We start from the raw sequence: 22,010 nt of genomic DNA on the forward strand, positions 1-22,010 counted from the left end.
GCTCAGCTGGGAGAGGACGGTGGTAAGTAGAAAAAAGCATTTTTCTTTCCACTGCTGCTGGGGCTGCTTGGATTTAATTACAGTAGAAAAATCAGCAAGGAAAGCAGAGATGGAACAGGATGGACCTGTCACAGTCGAAACACAACCAGTGAACCAAGCTAAAAGTCATGAGGAGAAGGCAACCAGTCTTGGTGCAGCTTCTGTTCCTGTAAGAAACCTTGTGGAGTCTGAATTTATGCTAAACTTCTTTAACCATTATTACTACAACCATGTAGAACACAGCACCAAACACTTTGGACAATTTGAATCAGCATAAAAAGGAATGACTGACCTTTGTTTCCAAAACCCCCTTCCTTTAAAAAAACCAAACGGAACAAACAAAAAAGCAGCCATAAAAATGTTTTCTTTTTCTTAAAAGTAATAATTATAATACATTAGAAAGAGTCATGGAAGAAGCGTTCCACGCTGTAAACAAGAATAGCAAATAAAAAGGAAAGCAGACAGTAGCCAGGCTCTCAAAGTGCATGGCCAAGAAACCGTAACCTCAACCTCTGGCCCCTGCTGGAGCTGGGTCCCATGGCTCCTGCTGTCTGTCAGTGCTGCAGCCACTCAAAGTGCTCTATCACAAACAAACAACACAAAGAAAAACAAACTAAACCTAAAAAAACCCAAACCCACAGCACTGATCTTTACCTCTACATGGAAGGCAGTGAGGCCAGCATTGTCTCAGGGCTGCAAGAGCAAGGATGGGTGAGCTGCTTTCCCATGTTTGCTCACAGTAAGAGCAGTTTTTGCTGAGGGGTCGAGACTGTTGCAGGGGGCTGGGCAGGGCTGCAAATGGCTTTGTTAGGTAATTTGTCCTGCTGAGCTGCCACCCTCATCCTTCTGCTTCCCTTCCTATTCTCAGGAAAAGAGCTGAGGCTGGGCCAGGCCTTGCTGCCACAGACCCACCATGGCTGCAGCTTTGTCGGCAGCAAGAGGCGGAGGAGGAGACAGGAGTGGGCATCTCCCTGGGGATCGTGCATTGATGTGTTCCAATGACAGCATCACACCAAGGACAGCAATGCATGTTGCTGGTGGTTCCCCCAGGCCTGAAGATGACTGAGGACCTTGCTGCTCATTCCCATTAGGGCTTGGAGGGAAGGACAACCCCCACCCCTCTCCCTACCAAAATTAATGTTGAACATCATGCACCAAATGCCATGCAATGAGTACTGTTCATTGGACAGCTCTCCACCTTTTCAAATGTTAATACTGCAAAACATCCCAGATACACTGTGTGAGGAGTCTGAGTGCACAAGCAGTATGATGTGCAAAGGCTGTGTGCCTGAAATGAGGGAAGATGGGTTAAAACAAGAGGAAAGAGGTCTCAGCTCTTGCATGTGTGAAGCTCAGCTGCATTAGAAGGAGTCCTATGTGGGCTTCAAGGAGAGGACAGAGCCCCAAGCTACAGAAGCAAAGTCAAGATGTGACCAACAGCTCTCAGATGCTTGTTGTTGCTTCCCAGTGAGCTCTTGTGGCCAGTGGGGCTGCTAGCAAAAGGCAATGGATATCTGTCCTGAAATACTGCTCAGGTATTTTAACACACAAATAACATTTAACTATGCACAATTATGGAAAAACATACTCTAAATTAAAAACAATTCAAGCACCATTGTCCTAGAAAGGACCTGTGGTGTCTCAAAACACAAGTACTGAAATTCAAAGAGCACTTTTCCTCAAACAGCAATGCTTGACTCCTCACAACACCCCTGCGAGGTAGCTAAAAGGGTTATCCCTGCTCTGCAGAGGGAGAGGATGGGCAAGGTTGGAGGCTCAGTGGAAGATGGGGCCTGGGACAGAGCTGGGGTTCCAATGAAAGCTGAGGGTGCTGTGGTCTGGCTGGCTACATCCAAAAAATCCAGTGCTCCCTTTGACACTCCCTGCTGCAAACATAAACCACCACACATACACAAGGCAAAATAAACCCTGATAAATCATAGAACCATAGAATATGCTGAGCTGGAGGGGATACCCCAGGATCATCAAGTCCTGCTCCTGGAACCAACAAAGTAATTTAGTGGAAGTTTTCTGCTGGGCTTTCAGGTAGGCTTTAGATCAGGTTATGCAATTGAAGCAGTCTGTGAGATAAAAAAAAAAATAGTTTTCCAAGTCTCCTTAGAACTTAAAGGAGCTTTTGCTGAGGATCTCTGTTGAAGGAATGGGAATCCCTCTTGCAGTCCCACCTAAGGTGGCACTTGCAGCTACCCCTTCTGGACAGCAAAGTCAAATCCAGCATATCTGGACTACTTCCTGCTTTTTCACTGATCTGGCTTCCTGATGAAGTCCCTTCACCTCTAGGGGTGAAGTAGATGCTGTAACCAGAATTTTGGACCAGCTCTTTCTGTGGGTGTCTCCCCAGATCCCTGCACATCTCCAGCCAATGGCCTGGGCAGTGCAGAACCTTGGGATGAGGAGGAGATGGACTGACCTCTAGGACTTGGTGCATGAAGGGCAGGCGGGCATGTGGGCACCTATCATGTCCAAGTTTCCTTCCTGTTGTTAATTCTCTGTGGGCTCAACCACAAGGGCTAAGATCAGGTTCTGGGCAATGTGCTCCCCCTTCCCCAATTCTTATCTCCTTTCCACTCTTGACACAACTTACTCAAAGCAAAAGTGGACTTATCTGGGGCACTGTGATTAGATGCCATCACACATCCAGCAGCTTGGTAGTGCAGGCAGGTTTCCTGAGCCAGCAGCCCCTTTTCCTGTTTGGGGAACAGAAAGGCAGCAAGCCTGCTCGCTGCACTGGCCCTGGGAAGGAATGGCCAGCAGAGAGGGCACTCAGCCCAGGAGACCAGGCTCCACCTTCATCACTGTCCTTGTCACCCTGAGAACCTGGGCTGGCAGCCCCCCACCAGGGTGACACCAAGGAGATGTCCAAGGGACTCAGCGGCTGTTAAATCTGAACTCCTAAACACCATCCACCATGGCAGCAGGAGCCAGATACAGCTGGGCACTGCTTTGTGGAATTGCATAGAGGGGGCAGCGGTTGCTGGTGTCCTGCCAGGATGCCATGGCACTGCCTGGAAATTCTGCTGCCTACAACTGCAGGTCTGGGAAATAAGATCTATTGCTACAAAGGCCTTTGAAAGCAATGGTGTAGCTGTGCCAATGGGGTATTGTAAAGAAAGCATTTAGGATTCTGACACCTTGTCCTGCTTGCTTGGTTGTGGGCTCCCACAGCAGAGAGGAGCAGGAGAAAACACACAACAAACTCATCAGCCTTGCCTCTTTCCCCAAGTGATGAGACTTGGGGAGTTTTGAGGAACAAAAAATGAAAGCATTTTCCAATATGTCCATAGGAAACACGCCAGTCCAATCTGCTGGTGTCTCCTAGTGCTGGTGGCCACCGCTTTGTCTCCTCGCTGGGCGCTCGTACCAAAGCACAGCTTGACATGCAATGGTGCTGTGCTGTCACCCCAACAGCCCTGCTTGACAGAAGGGGATCCTGTAAATGGGGCAAGGGTCCTTCTCCAGAACCCACTTCTTCTCCCTTAACTTCCCCTTCCTCATCCCCACTAGAATGTCACCGATTTGGGCAGCTTTGCAAAGGAAGGAGAGCCTGAAAGGAAACTATTCTCTGAGCGGGATTTGGCAACCTGTGGCACAAATTTTGGTTTGGGGCTCAGCGGGGGTCGTGGGGCTTTCAGTGCATTTGATGGTTTCTGGAGGCTTTTCTGGACCTCTTCCTCCTCTGGATCTGGCGTAAGAGGTGGTGGCATGGAGGTGGCAGGCAGAGGATGTCCAGTCTCTGACAGGGGCAATGCCACCTGCTTTCTGTTCAAGAAGTCCTGCTCTGTCGCATGGGCCAGGTGGAGGGGAGTGGTGGTTTTGATAACGACATAGGGGCTGTTCCCTTCCACCAGAGGGGACGGTGCCCGCTGGGCGGGGCAGCCCTCTGCCAGCCCTGCTGCCTCCGGCTCTCTGCTGAACAAGGTGGGCACACTGCCCCCCGCCTGCCTGTGCACAGGCAGCGCCCCCACGGCCTCGGGCCAACGCGTGGTGCCAGTAGCACTGCCCAGCCCGTTGTGCTGCAGGCTGAGGAGCTCTCCCGTGGATGCAGCTTTGGATGCTGAGTGCTTCAGGCCCATTTTGTCCGGCAGCACCGCCCTGCAGTGCCTGTCATCCGCCACCTCCTCCCCGTGCTCGCTCTCAGGGGAGCCATCACTCTGTGATGTGCAGGAGAGCCGCCGGCGGCCAGCTGGCAGAGGTTGGGTGGCTGCTTCGAGCACTGTGTCTCTGCTCAGGGAAGATGCCTGTTCTCCTGCTGGCAGGGCAGCGGCATTTGGCTGCCACACTGTCTGGTCCGTAGCAGAAAGCTCAGTGGTGCTGGAGTTGGGAGGAGCCAGCCTCTTTTGGAGAGAGGAGTCTAAGGAGCTGTGCTCAGCTGAAGCATGGAGGGAGACTCCATGGTCCACCACGTCACAGCCAGGAGCAAGAAGAGGCTGCTCTGGAGACAGGATCGTGGGCAGGAGGTGTTGCTGGGCCTGTGTCTCGCTTGCCTTCAGAAGAGATGATGGCTGCCCATCCACAATGGGCTCCACCTGACCCTCCTCATCCAGTGGCCGCCCACCTGAAACAGGCACGTTTGTTGCTTCAGCTGCTTCACTACCCTGGAAGGTGAGAATCCTCGCTTCCACCACTGTCATTCCTCCTGGTGTGCCAGGAACTCTGTGGGGATGGGGCTCCCTGTCTGGAGTGTGCTCACCCACCTGGCCATTCTGGCCATTGGCCGCTGTGTTTTCCTTTATGGCTACTGGGTTGAGGGAGAGCTCCAGGCCCAGGGGTTTCCTTGGAAACTCCTCAGGCTTTGCTGCATTGGAAGCAGAGAAAACAAAAGAAAACCCAAACTGTGCATCAGTTTGTGTTTGCACGCCCTGAATGTGAGGAAGACGAATGCTTCCACACAACAGGTGCCAGCCCCTCTGGGCTGCCCTGGCTCCCAGCCATGCCAGCGGGATGCTCTGGTCCCTGCTGGGCTGCCCACCTTCCCCTCTACCCACCTGGTGGGGGCAGGTCAAACTTCATCTTGCGCAGTTCAGTCATCGACACCTGCAGCTGCTCGATGACAGCATCGTCCTCATACTGCAGGGAAGCAGCAATTTTCTCCTGCAGAAATTCACGTAAATCTTCCAGTGTCATCTTCAGCAAGCGCTCTGGGGGATGGGAGAAAGGAGTAATGGCAGTGGCACAGACAAATTTCAGGGTAGCACAAGCGTGGGGGGTTACACCACACTTTGGTTTTCTCTGGGATTCTGTTGCTGCTCCCACTCCACAGTGGGACATCAGAATGCTTTTGCCTCTCTCCCACCTTCCCACTATTGCTCAGGGTTATCAATATGCGTATATATACCCATGCCCCCTGAGCAGTTGCTTCTCAGTGGCAGGACCATGGCAGGGCTGGGAGCTGTGCTGATGAGGATGCAGGGTTTAGGCCATTTCTAGAAGTTCTCACCATTGCCTCTAGGAGGAGGAAAAGCTCCATGAGACAAGCCCTAAGCATCAGGCTTAGGCCGGCACAGCCGGCAGCTGCCACCACCAGCCAGGGATGCCAACCTGCACCAGCAGGCAGAGGGATGCAGGAAGAGGTGCTGGCCCTTAAAGAGGTGATAGACAGGGGTGGGATACAGGCAGAAATAGGTTGTAGGAAGAGATGTCAACCCGCACTACACATTCCTCAGGGAGGTAAGATTTCACAGCCAAACTGAAACATCTGCCTGCCAGTTTGTCATTTTCTACAGACAAATAGGATACTTCAAGATTTATTTCTGGGGAGCCTGTTCTTCATTTAACATAAGGAAGAACAGGGTGGCTGTTTGCAGAAGCCAACACTTGCAGTCCCATAAATTTTGCTGCCCAAAGGTTCTCATCACACACTCCTGCCCAGATGAAGGCCAAAAGATTGACACAGCAAGGTTATCAATTTATGGGAGTAAAGGGGTTCAAAGTTGCAAAGATCTTGAGGCAGAAACATCACTGCCTTAGTGTTATGCAAGACAACCAGGTTTTGATAATTTTAGAAGTGTATTAGTGGATTTACTTGTCCCTCTACAGACTTTTCAGTTGAGTCACCACATAAAGTTCTGCAGACAGATGGGCTGCTGTCTGTATTGCCTCTAAAGGCAAAGGAAGAGGCAGCTGGGAGCATTTCAGGTGTGGTTTCTGTGTGCTGAGCACACAGCAAGTTCAACCCTTGTGGCTTCTCATTTCCTGCCCTGGACTGTGCCTTTTGTGGCCAGTGCAGGGCACCAAGAGGCTGGAAGTGGCCAGCAAGGCTTTTCAGGTCAGCAGGACAAGGGTGGCACAGCATGGTGCCACCAGAGCCATAGGTGATGCAGTCAGGTGGGACCTTACTTTTGTGCAGTTTGAGGATGGTGTAAGCCATGGCTGTCAGCACCCGCTCCCCTTCCAGGATGTAGATATCCCACAGCCGCAAGGTCAGCGTGAATGGGGTCTGTTTCAAACACACAGACAAATCACAAAGGGGATGATGCAACAGAGGCTGCTGCCATCACTGCATCACCTTGCATCAAATCACACAACAGGCTTTGCAAGAATTCATCTAAAACACAAAAATGTCTTTTATCATCTATGGCTTTGCCTTAAAGCTAATGAACTTGGGTGGCCGGGGAAATATTTAAAATCCATCCATGAATGCAGAAAAAAGAAAAACTTCCCTCACATGCTAGCATGTGGATTCCCCTACCCTGGAGAGAGATCCATCATCTTTCAGCCTTGTGAGCACAAACTCGTGTATCCATCTAGATTTCCCACAAGGGCTATTTATGGGATAGGTCTGAAAGCCCAATGACGCATCACTAAACATTAAAAAATTCATATGGTGTCCAAAGAAGAGATTTTTTTCTTATATACAGGCTTATTTCTGCCTGCTAAAAACACCTCTGCAAAAGGTTTTCATTTGCACCCCAACTCAATCTGACAAACAGGACTGAACTGATAACCAAAGTGATGGAGCAGCCCATACCTCCCAGCAAAGATCTAAGGCACCTCACCAACACAGAAATTAATATTAATCCTACTGAGATGTTTAGGTTCAAATTTAGGATACTGCACTGACTCTCCAGAGTTTGGCACAACTGACCACTGCAGCTCTTTTACCACACACTACTGCAGTTAAGGGATTTTGCCTTTTATACAGCTTTGAGTGGCAAAAGCAGTGAGTTTCCTCTAAATGGGAAGGGGCCATCCACTGTTTTATAGAAGACAGGGCACACAGATGAGACTGGAGCACACAGATGTTCTAAATATTAGCAAGTCTGGACATTGCATTCAAGTCCAGTAAGCACAATGCTGACCCTAAAAATGAAGTAGTTTTGGCCCAGGACTAGCAAATTAGCTCTGGACAAATCAGGGTAATATTCTCACACTTCCGCATGTTTCTAGTCCCAATCCGCTCCTTTGCCTGGAGCTGCTGCACTGCTATTTGTTGAGGTTTGTGCCCCCAGCTCTTCTTCTTTCTAAGTTGTCTCCAGAGCCAAAGTGAGGTTAATTGCCTTTGCAGCAGTGCCAGTGGGCAAGAGAAAGATCTCTCCTGACTCTGAAGTTTATACTGCTGATGCTGAGCCGTCTCCCCACGACAGCTTGTGATGAGGCAGCAGGAACTGGCTTGTCATCAGTGACATGCAGTTATTTTTATCTTCTCCCTTTTTGATTTTTTGCTTTATGAGAGTGTGCATAATATCCCACCTTATAAAATATTAACATTTTCTTCAAAGTATGATATTTACATAAAAAAACCACAGGCAGATTAACCATGCATGCAAATAAGAGAGCAGCAAAAAAACCCAGAGCATCCTCACCCGGTCAATGAAACACTGCAGGAACCACTTGGTTGTGTAAATCCCGGTGGTCATCTGCTCCTTGTCCTGGGGGAAGACAGGAAAGAGAGACAGGCATTTCACCAGGCTGGTTACTGCAGGTTCAAGCAGCTCATAAGGCTTTGGGGGAGGTTATTTGGTTGGTTTACTTTTTCTGGGATCTGGGTGCAGGATGTGGCTGTGGTTCACCTCCCATCTCCCAGCAAACCCCTGCTTTGCACACCAGTGTTGAAGCCCTGCTTTGGTTCTTTGCCTAAGACATCCACTGAACCTGGTCCTCGATGTAGCCAGATTTCAGCCATAGTACTGGAAAGGGATTTCTGGGAGAAGCTTTTCTGGCCCAATACCTACTCCAGGGATTTATAGAAACCTTCCAGGAGATCAAACCACTCACTCCTTGCAGAGTACCATTTTTGTTTCCATAGCAATTCCCATGTCAGACTCTCGGAGCACAGTCAAGGCAGCTTTGGAAGCATCACCTCATTTACATGACATGGCTGCGGCAGAAGCAGGACAGCCTGACAGGCTAAGGAAAACTCTTAAAAACCTCACCATCACCACTTCAGTCTAACACTTCTCCATCTGGTGCCCAGTGCTGGGATGTATGCAGAGCTGACATGACCTCTGCTGCAAAGCCAACAAAGCGGTGGAGATGGGAAGAGAAATAAGCCCATGGGATGAATGGCCAGCTCCAGTCTTTGCTTCTGGCTGATGCTGTGCACCTGCAAGCCTGGAGAGCCTTCAGGAGCAGGAAGAAGGAGCAGCTTTCTGAGTTATTCCCATCCCCTCCCCTGCACATGACTATAATTAAGTGAAAACCTAACATGGCTCTGTTTCACTTTTACAGCCATTTGCAGCATGAAGCAAGAGCTGTTGCAGATGGCAATACAAGCACCTTTTGCTGGAAATGGGGGCCACCAAGCCTCTTGGGAGCATAAGAAAAAACTTTAGGAGTCTGCTCAGTGAACACCAGCTGTCTACACCAAATGCAAAGGGGGCCAAGGCCAAAGAAAAAAGGGAGAGAGCACGTGCTGCAAAACGGGGGCCTAGACATAGGACTGGAGTTGGTGTGCCCTGCAGATGCTCCTGCAGCCACCAAATGGGCCATCTGCTAGAGAGAAAAGCAACTGGACATGCCCAAGCAACAAAACACCCAGTAAATCTTATGTGCCTCCTGACTTAAAACAACAGCTAACACTTGGAGCTAATAATTACTGGAATAAGACTCCAGACAGACCAGCATCAGCCTTTGGGCCTTGCAGCTGGTGTAAGCACACAGTCCAGCCACATTGCTGCTCCTCCTGCTGCAGACTCTGTAAGTCTTCCTGGCTCTCCTGGGAAGCCTTTACATTTTAGCGGTCCCTCCACTAATGATGATCAGCAAGCAAATGATTACCATTCACCTCAGCAAGATTTGGGCAACCCATTTAATAAATGCCTGCCTCTGCAGCTGAAGCAGTCCTATATGGTTAGAAATACGTTCAGCTGTGCATCTATTTGGCAGAACACTATATGAACTGCTTTATCATTAAAATGTGGCATTATTGTAGGAAGACTGACTGTAGAGATACCATGTGCTTCTTCAGTTTTGGGAACAGTTTGTTTAAAATTTGCTCGTGGTGGGCTTGAAACCTCTGCAGCTTCGGGAACCCAGGAATGAAAAAACCTTAACAAGAAAAGACAAGAGAAATTTAAAAAAAATCAGGTAAGCTCTGCAGCAGTGACAGGGATAGTCTGATTATCTATAAACTCGTCTCTCATCTCTTGCATCATCTGTTGAAGTTGGCTGAACAACAGGTTGCCCCGCTACCTCCTCTTCACCCCCCTTTCCAGAGTCACTCCTCACCCCATATCTGGGCAACAGGACCCTCAGACCAAGCCCAGCTGGTCCTTCTCACCCAGCTCCCACTGCCTGCCTGCAACTTGGCTTGGCCAAGAGCTCTCCAAACACACCTCACTGCTTACCAAGGTTCAGAGAAAAGCTGAAGATGTTTGAACACCACAAGCTTGTTCAGTGCCCTGCAATCTAGTGGGACACATATTTAAGACTGTCCCAAGTTATCAGCCATAAGGTTTAGCTCTCTGCCCATGAAATAACCCTCTGTGCATAGATTACTGCTAACCACAAGTAAGATGAAAGGACCTCTAACGTGTTTGAAGTAAAATAATGCATCATGCGTTTAGTGGAATTACATCTACATTTAGTGTGGATACTCTAGGATGTACTTCTGTGAGACTTCTTATAAACTCATAACCTTGAGTTAATTGATTGCCAAGGGCAAGGAACCCTGAAGGGAGGACAGCACTTCTGTGAAAGTGTTAATTACCTGAGCACTAAAGCTCAGGTGGATAAAACTCATTTTTCGATAAGAGCTTGTCTGCCTCAAAGAGTGAAGTTCAGTTCCCCTGCGCAGTTCAGTCAGGCTGTGCAAGTAGTTAAGCCTCATGCACTTCAATTCAACAAATATGTGACGAGAAACAAAGTTCTACTGATCAACCTGAAGAGTCTCCCCTTCCTCTGGCAGACACCCCCTGCCCCCAGCCCAGCCTTACCGTGCATGGCGTGGCGCTGGTTGGTGAGCAGCTGTGCCAGCGCCCAGAACGCATCCTCTTCATTCAAGTACATCAGGAGGATGGCTGCGATCTGGCTCATCCCTTGGCAGTAGCTCACTTCCTGCAACAGTCAAGAGGGGCACACGTGCTGCCATGCTGGCAGAGCCTACCATAATGCTAAAGCTGCCTGTACTTCTCTCTCCTCTTCCAAGGTCTATCCCATTTCAAAGTCTTTACCGTTTATGATCAAATTCACAGCTCCCATATGCCTACAGCACCTACCACATATCACTGACTCATGGAGTAGTTTGGGTTGGAAAAGGACCCTTGAAGATTATCTCGCCCAAACCTCCTGCCACGGACGGGGACAGCTTCCACCAGACCAGGTTGCTCAAAGCCCCATCCAAACAGACTTTGAATACTTCAAGGATAGGGCATCCACAACTTCTCTGAGCAATTATTTCCATGCCTCACCATTGTAAAAAATGTCTTTGTTATGGCCAATCTATCTTTGGGATGACAAACAGCATGTGGCTCCAATGCTGTTTTGGATTCCTTCAGCCATATGAGCACTGAAGTAATTAAACAGTAAATAAATCTGGTAAACATTTGTCTGGCATTTTTAAGGAGGGAGGCTCCTTAACTAACCCCCTGAGCATATTCTAACTGTCCCCTCCTAGAGGTGGAGACAGTAGGTTCAGCTGCTAATTTCAGCTTATTCTGCCTGCATCCTTCAGCTAAAAATTACTGGTTTGCTGTAGTAAATAAGTGTTTTCAACAAGGATACCATTTGGTGTTAAGACAAGAAGTCAGAAACATGACAGACTGACAGAAAACTAGTGTTGCTGAAAAGCCAAAGGGCAATCCCTTGTTCTTTGCTGACACTTGCCCAAACTAAATCTGCCAGATGTCATTTACCAGGTGACAAAATTAACAAGGAAATGAAACAACTGTGGAAAGATTCTTGTGCTGCCCGGGAGTCTTGCAGCTCTCTGTACAACCCACTATTAGGACTTTAAAATTGGAATTACCACTGGCTAAATAAGTGTGTGTTTACCACATATACATACACATGAAAATACATATGTCTACACAAATATACACACTTATAAAGCTTTTCTTTTAAATATATATAAATATATAAAGCTCTTCATGTTAACTGGACTTACTACTTACAGTGTTATAAACCGAGTATGCTGACAGGACGTGGAAGAGTGCCTGTTGCCTGGGGAGACAGAAGAATATTAAAACACCTGAGCATGAGGTCTCCAGCTTCATGAACACACCAGTGCATACACACAGAGAGCAAATATTCTGAAAACACCCAACTAGCTAGTACATAATACTTTTTCAAGGAACAGGGCTCACAGAACTGGAAAGCTCGTTCCTTGGAGACTGTGTAGGGCAGCCAGGTGTGACTTATCCCAGTGACAAAGTCATTTCATCAAACCTCTCCAACCCCATCTGTCATGAAGACCCCATCCCTCCCCCATCCTGATGGGCTCACTCCATCATCCCAGCCATCCCAAACCAAGCCTTTTGCAACTGTGAGCCTTGGGGGACAAGGCACTGCAACAGGCTGTTGCTTGGCTCAAGAACTGGGGCTGAGCCTGCTCCAGTGTGGACCTCTCTGAAGAAAGAATCAGCAGCCCAGCACCTGTGGGTCACACTGTGTGGTGATGGTTTGAGGAGAAGACAAAGATGGCTTTTCTCTGAGCCAGGGGGCTGCTGGCTGCTGATCCAGCTCATCCCTCACAAATGCACTGGTATGACTGCCCATATAAGCCACAGAAGCCTTCCATACTCACTTCACTCCGTAGCGATCCCGAAACATGATGTGGTTTCGGAAAGTGCGGTTAACATCCAAATCTATCTGCTTGATTTCTGATGAAAAACTCTTTGCTTGTTCTTTCATTTGCTGGAAAGGAGAGGGGCAGACAAGAGGTAGGAATCAGACACCATCTCAGCCTGTACCTCTCTCCACACAGGGAGAAGGCAGGATTCCTGCAGCAGGAGTAGCAGCTTGAGAGCAGCACAGAGCTATCCAGAGCAGGGCACACTGATGTCCTCCAGTGAGCAATGAACTGCAGCCTGGAGGTGAGCCCATGACCCCTTGTCTGTGCCACTGGCCCAGGGAGAAGGGGATGACCCCACACTCACATCCTAAGACAGCAGCAGCTGCCAACACAGCCTTCACCCATCTTCCAATGCAGATACTGAGTTTTCAGAATCTAAAACCTTTACAATTCAATTCCTCTCTCATTTATTTTGATTTCTCTGCCTGGCTGGCTGCCTTAAGGATTTGCTGATCCTTAAGGAACCAATAGACAAATGTACGCAGCACTCTTGGCTTTTCAGAGGCTCAACCATAATAAAGTCCAAACTGTTATGACAGACTCTGTGATCTCCAACTACTACTTTCCCTGAAGAAGACAGTCATCTTCAGTTTAAGGAGTTTCCACCAGAAACACCAGGTACAAATTTTAAGAAACTGGCAGAGTCCAGAACAGAAGCTAAACTTAAAGCCAAGAATCCCCATGTTCCCCCCAGGCCAGCTAATCATTTAAGGCAGCATCACACAGAAAAAGGACTGAAGTCCACTGCAAAAAAATGAAAATTCAAATGAAAGTTTAAGACCATCTCAACCAATTGTGCCCTCAGAGCCCCAAGATGAAGATGCTCCATGGACAAATCTCACAACAGTCCCATCTGCAACCACATTCAGCTTTGTACTGCAGGCAAGGACCACTATGCTATAGCTAAGCGTCTAATTTCACCGCCTTTAGATGCCACCAGTGATCATACCCTCCTCTAATGTCTCCAGAGTTAACTGCATGAAGAAAATACATTTTGTGACTGTCTTCAGGCACACTGAGATTCACCAGCAGGTTGGAGGCAGCAGAGATGAACAGCAGGCCAAATTTGCCTTGAGCCCAGGGTCAGGACCCCTCCCGGCTCATGAGGAGACAGAAAATAGAACATCTGCACAGATACTTATAATCTGCTCCAGCAGCTGCCATCCTATGAATGCTTATCAGCCTGTCACCAGGTGCCTCCAGGCTGCTGTTGACCTCCCAAGGTGGCCACATCAGCTCTGGGAACATCAGAAGGTCATTAGCACCCACATGTGTCCAGCACAGCCAACACTTAGGACGATCACAGCATCTTGGGAATATTAACTCCAACCAGGAAAGAAGCCATGTGGAGGAGCAATAGTTTAGCAGCTATTTTGAATTATTGCCTACACAGGACAAGTGAGGATAAAAGTGGTGATGGCATGAGGATCCGATGAACAACATAATTTCTCTGCTGTAAATACTGTGGTGTCTGTATCCTATGGCTCCTTGCCCTCTACAAAGCAGACAGACTACCTGAGAGAATATGACTATTCATGTGCACTGGGTCACTTCAGTTCAAATTCTCCTGTTAAAGGCTCTCTTGTTTTCCCTGCCAGAACAACACAGAAATCTCCCAAAGACTGTAAATACCCTACTTTGGGTATTTTTAAATCATTGCACATGAATAGCAGGTAGGTCACCCAGGACTTTGTCACCTCCATGCACCCAGCAGGCTTTACTAATTGTGCAGACAATAAAAAAGAAACACAGGATGGGTTATTCTCATTTTTTCCCTTATGTAAATAACCTAGGAGCTCCACAGATGCTGTCAAACTCATTAACACTGTGAGTCCTGCAAGCTGGTGGCAGAACAGAGGCTGGAGAGCTGGAAGTCCCATCCCAAAGACAAAGCAGTGGGTAAAAGCCAGGATGCCTCTGCTCTGCCCCACAGCCAATATGTTTCTCCTGCTGCCTTTTAAAGCTCCCTTCAAGCCCTCTGGCTGCAGCTAATAAACCCTGGGGAGGCAGAGCATCATACCTACATGAAAAGCAAGCATGGAATGTCCCATGGTAGCCTTCAGGCTTTTGTACCATAGGTTATGCCCCAGGGAGAAATGGGGTGGCCTTGAAACCAGTTCCTTCAGGACACAAGTCTGAGGTTGAGGCTTAGTTCCTTCTTGAAAGCAAAACCCCTCATCCAGGACCTGCACTGAGCCTCTCCTGGAGGAAATTAGAGGAGAGCTAATTACTGGTGGCAGGCAGCACCAAAGAAGAGGTAGATTAAGATGATCTTGTAGAGGGTTTGCATCCAGCAAAGCCTATTAGCCCTGAAGCTCCTGTTTATCACAGACCCCTCTGGAGCACAGATAAACTCCTTGCGACTTTCATTTGTTTGGATTGCTTCCCTGCCTGTGCAGCATAGCTTTGAGGGAGGGAGCACAATTTTAATCTGCATGTTGGGAGAGCTTCCTTATCTGTGCTTACTGTGGTGAGCCCAGCCTGCCTTCCCCCAGCCCTTGTGTGTGCCTCCAGCCCTGTGGCAACTTGCCAGTAACATCCACGCTTGACTAACTATAATGAGTGTTAGCATCATCCTGCTTAGTAGGCAGGGATTTTTAGAAACACCTGTTGGAAGCAGCACTCAGCCTCCTGCCTCTGAAAAATAATTGTCTCCACAACACCTTGATCCTCACCCTGGTACATGATGCAAAATAAATCCTAACACAGGCTTGGAAAATAAGTTAATTATCCACCAAGGGCTTCCACACCCTGCCTGTAAAAAGCTTTCCCTCACTCTTCCCTGCATCTTTCTCTAAAGCTGCAGTAACACTGACAGCAGCTTTGCTCCCAACTTCCAGCAGAATAAATGGAAGCAGGATATTATAGAAAGCAGCCAATTAACATGCTAAAAGACCCCAGCTTAATATAAACCCATGGACAAAGACTTGATACCCTTTGCATTTTAAGTCCTCATCAACCAATCTCCCTATCACCCTTCTCCTGCTGTCTTTGCCAGGTGGAGCCCCTACCTCATATTTTCCTTCATTCTCCTTCTTCATCTTCTCGACATCCAGCAGAAGTGACCAGACCTGGCCTCGCACCTGAAGCGGGATCCCTTTGTACACACGCCGGCACATCTGCAGGGAGGAAAACACATGCAAGGTTAGCTGGGTCCTGCTGGTGGCAAACACAATTTCTCCATGGTTTGCTGCTGCAGATAATCAGCCATCTGAGCAGACACCCCAGGCAATCACTTCCTCTCCATGTGCTGGCACAGAGAGGGCATCTCCGACTTGATGGATGAGCCGAGTACCTGCATCCATCAAAGAGAACTCAGTCAAAATCATAGAACCAGAGAATCATAGAACAGTTTGGTTGAAAGGGACCTTAGAGATCATCTAGTTCCAACACCCTTGTCAAGCACAGGGACCCTTTTCACTACACTAGAATGCTCATAATCCCATCCAGCATGAACCTTGAACATTTCCAGGGATGGGGCATCCACAGTTTCTCTGGACAACCTGTACCAGTGCCTCACCGCCCTCGCAGTAAAGGATTTCTTCCTTACATGTAGTCTAATAGTACCCTCTTTCAGTTTAAAACTGTAGCCTCTTGTCCTGTCACTATCTGCCTGTGTAAAAAGTCATTCTCCTTTGTCTTTAAGAGCCCTCTTTAAGTACTGGAAGACCACACTGAGGTCTCCTCAGAGCTTTCTCTGCTTCAGGCTGCTCTCAACTCAACCTGTCTTCATAGGAGAGAGGTTTTTGCTCACTTCATCTCACAGATGCTTCTTCCCCTTTTCTTGTCATAAAGGCCCCATTAAATTTCAATGGAAAACAGAAAAGAAAAAAAAGCTTTTTTTGCAATTGCTGACTACATCCATTAAAAGAAAAAGCTTCAGAAGAAATAAAAATATCCTTTTCTGAATACTTTCCTTCCTTTCATTCATCCCACCTGTGAAAAGCCTTGAAGCTGCACTACAAAACCCACAGTAGCACTCCTCCAGATTCCTGAGGAACCTTGGATACACTGAAGGACCCATGGCACATGTCCAAGCTCCAGCCATGGAGGGCATTTATGTTGCCTTATGCTCCCTCAGAACCAGGCAATTCCTTGGGAAGGGACAGAGGTGCCAGACTTCCAGTCATGGGAATGAGCTTGGAGCTTAGAAGGGCAGTGCCTGACCAGGCAATCAACTGGAGCTACTGTCACTGCCTGGTACAAATGCATCCAACCACCTTCAAAATCCCTCTACTTCTTCCATAGGGTACTCTGCTTCATGCAATTCAGGTTGATGCAAGAGAAGAACTGCAATCCCCAGGGAAGCACAAGATCCTAGTAAAAGTTTTCTGGATGTGGGCCTGCCACATTGCCCTTGCCACACCCAGCTGAACACCTGCTTCTCTTGCCTTTCCTTTCAGATCCACCTCACACCACCAGCTCTTTTATTTCCAGCCTGACTTTTTAAGGTCAGCCTCTCACAAGAACATAAAGACCTTAACCATGGCACTGTGCTGGCTCATGGCCTCCATGAACACAAACCAGTTGCTCCCATTTCCTTATTGTCTTCATGGCAGCATTGTGTCATGGCAAGACCCAGGAACGGTGGTCCTTGTCCCAAAGACTTACAAGACCAGGAGGTAAGACAGGAGGTGGGCTTCAAGCAGACATGTTAGGGGATAGCAAAGAACTAACACCACTATCCCAGTTAAAAAAAAGTATGTAAAATAACTCTGTAGTCTGTAGAACCAGGAGAACCAGATGTTTATGAGAATGCTTTTCCACTCCATTACAATAAATATTTCAGTATTTCAGCTGACAGAGAAAGTGTCTGCAATGTATCCCGATCCTGAAAGTGTAATGGACAGTCAACATTTAAAATGCCATCCTCAGAACTCCCCAAATGCTTGCTCTGCCCCAAGCGTTGCTTAGCACCAGCTGAGAAGGTCCAATGCATAGTCAGGATGAAATCCTGCAGAAATCCTTTATCAGATCCTGCCCTTCCCTCTGTATGCACCAAATAAAAGCTGCCCCCAAAAGCAACCTCACCAGCAAGACATGCCCATGGAAAGCCACCATCCTGTTCAACTGCATCCTGCACTTCAAGTGGGACATCACTAATTCACCATCTGCACACCCAAAGGCTCATGTAAGGAGGTGCTTCTAAGGACAGCAAACCTTCACACCATGTGGGACAGATTGATCCCCACAGATTAAAGACCCATTTCCCAAGAGCCATTAAATCAGGATGAAAGAAGTGCAACGCATCAAGAGACACAAAGCAACAGGATTAGATGAACCACATCCTCAAAGTAGTAGGTGCACACAAAAGCCTGGCTCCTGCACGCACTCATGCCTTTATGAAGCAAAAGCTGAGGCAGAATTAAGAAATTAGAATATGTACCAATTCTGACAAGAACACTAATTCAGAAAAGATTACTTATTTCCAGTGGATTACAGGAGACTGACTGACAGCTGCCAAGGCATATGATGATACTCAGGTCCATGGGAAGGAAATAATTTTGTTTTGAATTTCCAGAGCTGGTACTGTTGTACTTTGGTGAGTGCAACCCTCAGTGGTATATAGTAATGTCTCTAATGATTTTCTTTGCACAAGTGCTAAAGGAACAGGGGGAGGGTACAAAACATGCTGAGATGGAACTGAAATGAAATGCCTTCCTGTTATTTATCCAAGGGCTTTCCTCCTCCCACCACCTCCAGACATGAAAGTGATAAAACCTCAGTGCTGTGAGTCACCCAGAAAAAAAAAGAGCAACTTTTCTTCATCATGAAACCTGAAGGAAAACAGGGAAGTTACCATGTAAGTGGTATTTATGATGGGATGAAAAGACAGAGGTAAGGCAGCACGTGATTATAACTCCTGTACCACATGACAGTCAAAAAGAGCCCTCAAGGTCACTCTCTTTGTCTCTTTATAAAGTGCTCAGATGGGAAGAGAACACCTAAATCATGTCCCATGCAGGCTGACAGACCAATGCACAGGCAAGAACACCAGTCTGCTTCACGAAGGGAGATGCTGGTGGTCAAAGCAATGGTTCAAGACACTGTAGAAAGCCTGTGTCAACCAAGGACTGAAACCACAGTGTCTAAAACTTGCTCCAGGTTTTGCCATAGGATCATCTTCCCTCTCCAGGCTTTAACATACAAAGCTCACGGCACAGAGGCCATCATCACCCCATCCCTATCTCTCCCCTCCCTATGTATTTTCTCTGAGGTAGGTGGGATGAGGAAGACTATGGAAGTACAGACTTGAGCTCCATCCTCCTGCACCAGCAATCTCCTCTGAGAAGTACCCAACCAATTGTTCCAGGTTCTTGGATATGAGGGATGGAGTGCCTTTAAAGACAGAACATCTTTTTACAGTAGTAAAGACGGTGAAATTAAAGAGGATTTGGGAGAACTGGGTTGGTTTTTGAAGCAGAATATACACATTGCAGTTCACCTTCACACTTTGGAGTCTGTCACTGTTAACTTCTCAGCCATGTCCATGGATCACCAGGAAGAGATTGCAGGAGCAATGCCCCAATTTTGGGTATGCATGGTGATATCCCTTTCAAGCCTTTCCATATATCCAGCATATGTCTCCAACACCCTAAAGTGGGGGCAGTCCTCCTTCCTCAATTCCTTTAGGACTCAAAGAGTGATCCTTCCAAAGAGAAAGGACTTCTTCACATCCTGTACCAGTGATGCATCAGAGGAACTGAGCTGTGCAAATCCTCACCTGGAGTGGAGAATTTCCTTTTAGTACCACAAAATCTGTTGACTGATGATGTGGCCATGCAGGATGCTTGGCAGACTGGACATCAGCATGCATGGCTTTCTTTCCATATGGTTAATGATTGATCCCAACTCAGCTGTTATGCCTGCAGCTAGAGCCTATGCAGCTATTCCTGATGGGGTACCAGCAAAGCAGGGGCAAATTTAAATCCTAAAGCTGGTGAGCCATGGGCAGACATTTACAGTTATTGCCCAGACTTCCTTTGGAGGAGAGGAAAATGCTATCTGCCTTTCCAAAATGAAAAAAAAAAAAAAAAAAAAAAAAAAAAGGCAAGCAGGCAAAGCCACAAAGCCACCCTGCAACTCCCAGACACAAACCCCTTTCCTTCCCATGGCATTTGAGGCAGGAGATCTGACTTCAGCCAGCCCTGGCACGACAAACGTCTGCTGGCTGTCCCCGGCATTAGCAGACTGTTTGCTCTTGGGGGTTTGTGTCAGTCCATACAGATCCCCGATTCATCCTAAACCGCTTTGCTGGCATGCACTGGATTAAGTGCTCTGCACTCCCGTGACCTTAGCAGAGACAAGGCTTCCCCCCTGCACAAAGGCAGGCTTTGCCTAAAAACAGACATCTATGACCAAAGACATCCCTCACTAAAGGTCCCATCCCACAAGGCTAGCAGCAAGATGCAGCTTGCAAATGATGCAGAGGTCATATCCTCCTCCTATGACTGATGCTTCTGGCTGAAATCCATTTCAGAGCTATGATGAATAAATTATCCCACTGTTGCAGCACACACAGCACAGCCTTTTTTATCAGCAAGACTGTGCTGCCTGAACTGTATAGATTTTTACATGGCACCAGCCATTTCCTAACCTTCCCAAGCAGAGTCAGGCTGGTATTTAAACTTGGGTTCAAATCAGCACTGAAGAGAACATGTGAGCCTCCCTGTGCTGAACCCTGAACAACACAGTTTAGCACTTCTTTGCAGGTTTGACATACCTTAACCCTGTAAAATAATGTCATCCTTTCATGGACTTCTTTATTTTTGTACCCTTTCCCTTGTGGAAATTCAGCCAGAAAAAGGCACCATTGCATCATTCTAACCCCACCCATATGAGGAATTGTGCTGAGTGCCACTCTTTGCTGATCTTGAAATTAAATCATATTGTTACAAAATGTGTCTAGAACAGAGCTGGAGACAGATCTAAGGCAATGATGAGCACAGGGAGCCCCAGGGCAATACTTTAAGATAATCCTATTTGTTGCTCATCCTGAAACAGGTTATGCCAGAAATTATTTCAGTTCCTAGTCAGGCCATTCTCGGCAAGGAATGTAAAAGGTCCCACTCTTTTTATTCAGTCTTATTTCCAAAAATCTGTGACAGTCACAAGACCCAGACTACCCTGAGCAGCATGTAAGGATGCACAAAGGCTGCAGGTGGGGGAACAAAAAGCCAAACCTGCTACTCTCTGGTGGTGGGTCATGCCAAGGATCTGAAAAAGCTGCTTTCTTGACCACTGACCGGTGGGCTGCTTAGGGGTCAATGGCCTGGATGGATACACAACCTCACCCCTCCTGCTGACATTTCACAGCACAGAAGATGAGACAACAACCTAAGCCTTGATCAGATACTCAGATGCTGCAAAACACAAAGGCTTGCTTGTTAAGTCCCTCTTTATCAAGGACTAGATATGATCAGATGTCTGCCAGCTCTAATACATGAACAGGGACTGAAAAGGTTGGCCCTTAAGTCCAGGAAGTCCTAGTCTGGAAAATAAGATGGGTTTCTACATCATTCAAGCAGTCAAAGTCAGGGCAACTTCCCTGTGATACTGCTTGTGGTTCCTGCAACAAGATTTCTTTCCCCTCTAATAAAGCACAGCATATCAAAATTAACATCAAAGGGAAGGTTCTTGTTTTCAATAAGAGGATTTTTTCAAAGATGACACCTTAGTCATTGTTAAAATAACACAGAATGGCTGTCTTGTGACATTCATGTCAGCCAAGTGGTGAAAACAAACCTGAAGGAAACATGCAATGCCGATGTGGCAGCCTGAGTGCTCAGAAAAGGAACAAAACCAACCCACTCTGCTTTAGAAAAATCAGATCAAGGGCTTGTCACATTTACTTTAGCTAGAACAAAACACACAGCCTCTGACGTGACTGTGATCCCAGAATAAGGTCCTTGAAATGCCACAGTTGAACTGCATCCAGCAGTGGCAGCAGGAATATCTGAGAAGCTTCCATGCTCCTGACACAAGTGCATGGGGTTTCACATCTAGGTGTAGGATACAACCTGATTTTACTTTTTTTATTAAAAGAAGGCACACTTCTTTTGTGCCTCTCAGGGTCTTTGCATTTAACAGTGTGCGGCTGCTACAGACTTCACAGCCTGCACTTGCCTTGGTGCCAGGCAATGGGTGTTAGGCTGGACAGGACTGAAACCAAAGCTCCTTTCTACTCTCCAGGGTCACCAGACTGTTCCTTCCCTGCTTGGGGCCAAGCACTGCTTCTCTCTTTGCTGCGAGAGGGGACGGCCATTTCCGGTCTCCCAGCATGGGACAATGCCATCTCTGTGTCCAAGAGTCATCAACCATTTACAGGCTGTTATTCATAACATCCTTTATTCTACTACAAGAGCTTTCTCATTTTCTGACTTAAAGACCCTCAAAACCCACTTGCCAGTCTGACCCTTCACCAGCCAGCAGATCTGAATGGCATCAATTACAGTGTGCTTAACACCCTCGGTAATTATCAAGGGAAATCCAAAACAGAGATATCAGATTGCTACTGCTCCACAGCACTCATGCTGGATCCTGCCTGTCTTCACCATCTGACTCAGGAAAGCCAAGGTGTGCTAAAAGCACTCATCATTACCCACCCCACACACCCTCCAGGACCTGAAAGAATTCCCTGTACCCCACTGAAATTTGGTAGTTTACCCACAAGGTCACTAACCAAGTAGTGCTAACTTCTAATTAGAAAGAACCAAGTCAC

At 47.5% G+C, this 22,010-nt stretch overlaps 1 protein-coding gene across 5 annotated transcripts in view; it reads right to left on the reverse strand.

Moving 5' to 3' along the window:
- Positions 1–382: 382 nt before the first annotated feature.
- Positions 383–22,010, reverse strand: part of LOC100224883 (USP6 N-terminal-like protein) — a 75,805-nt gene continuing 54,177 nt past the window's right edge. For all 5 annotated transcript variants that reach the window (XM_030274049.4, XM_072929821.1, XM_072929819.1 and 2 more), the window contains 9 exons: positions 15,301–15,408; positions 12,242–12,351; positions 11,610–11,658; positions 10,434–10,554; positions 9,452–9,546; positions 7,863–7,928; positions 6,397–6,496; positions 5,046–5,198; positions 383–4,855 (listed from right to left, as the gene is read on the reverse strand). In XM_030274049.4, coding sequence (XP_030129909.4) covers positions 3,561–4,855; positions 5,046–5,198; positions 6,397–6,496; positions 7,863–7,928; positions 9,452–9,546; positions 10,434–10,554; positions 11,610–11,658; positions 12,242–12,351; positions 15,301–15,408 — 2,097 coding nt within the window. In that variant the 3' untranslated portion in view covers positions 383–3,560. The remainder of the gene's footprint in view (positions 4,856–5,045; positions 5,199–6,396; positions 6,497–7,862; positions 7,929–9,451; positions 9,547–10,433; positions 10,555–11,609; positions 11,659–12,241; positions 12,352–15,300; positions 15,409–22,010) is intronic.

The sequence above is a fragment of the Taeniopygia guttata genome, chromosome 5 (assembly GCF_048771995.1).
Source record: "Taeniopygia guttata chromosome 5, bTaeGut7.mat, whole genome shotgun sequence".
Taxonomy (NCBI): domain Eukaryota; kingdom Metazoa; phylum Chordata; class Aves; order Passeriformes; family Estrildidae; genus Taeniopygia; species Taeniopygia guttata.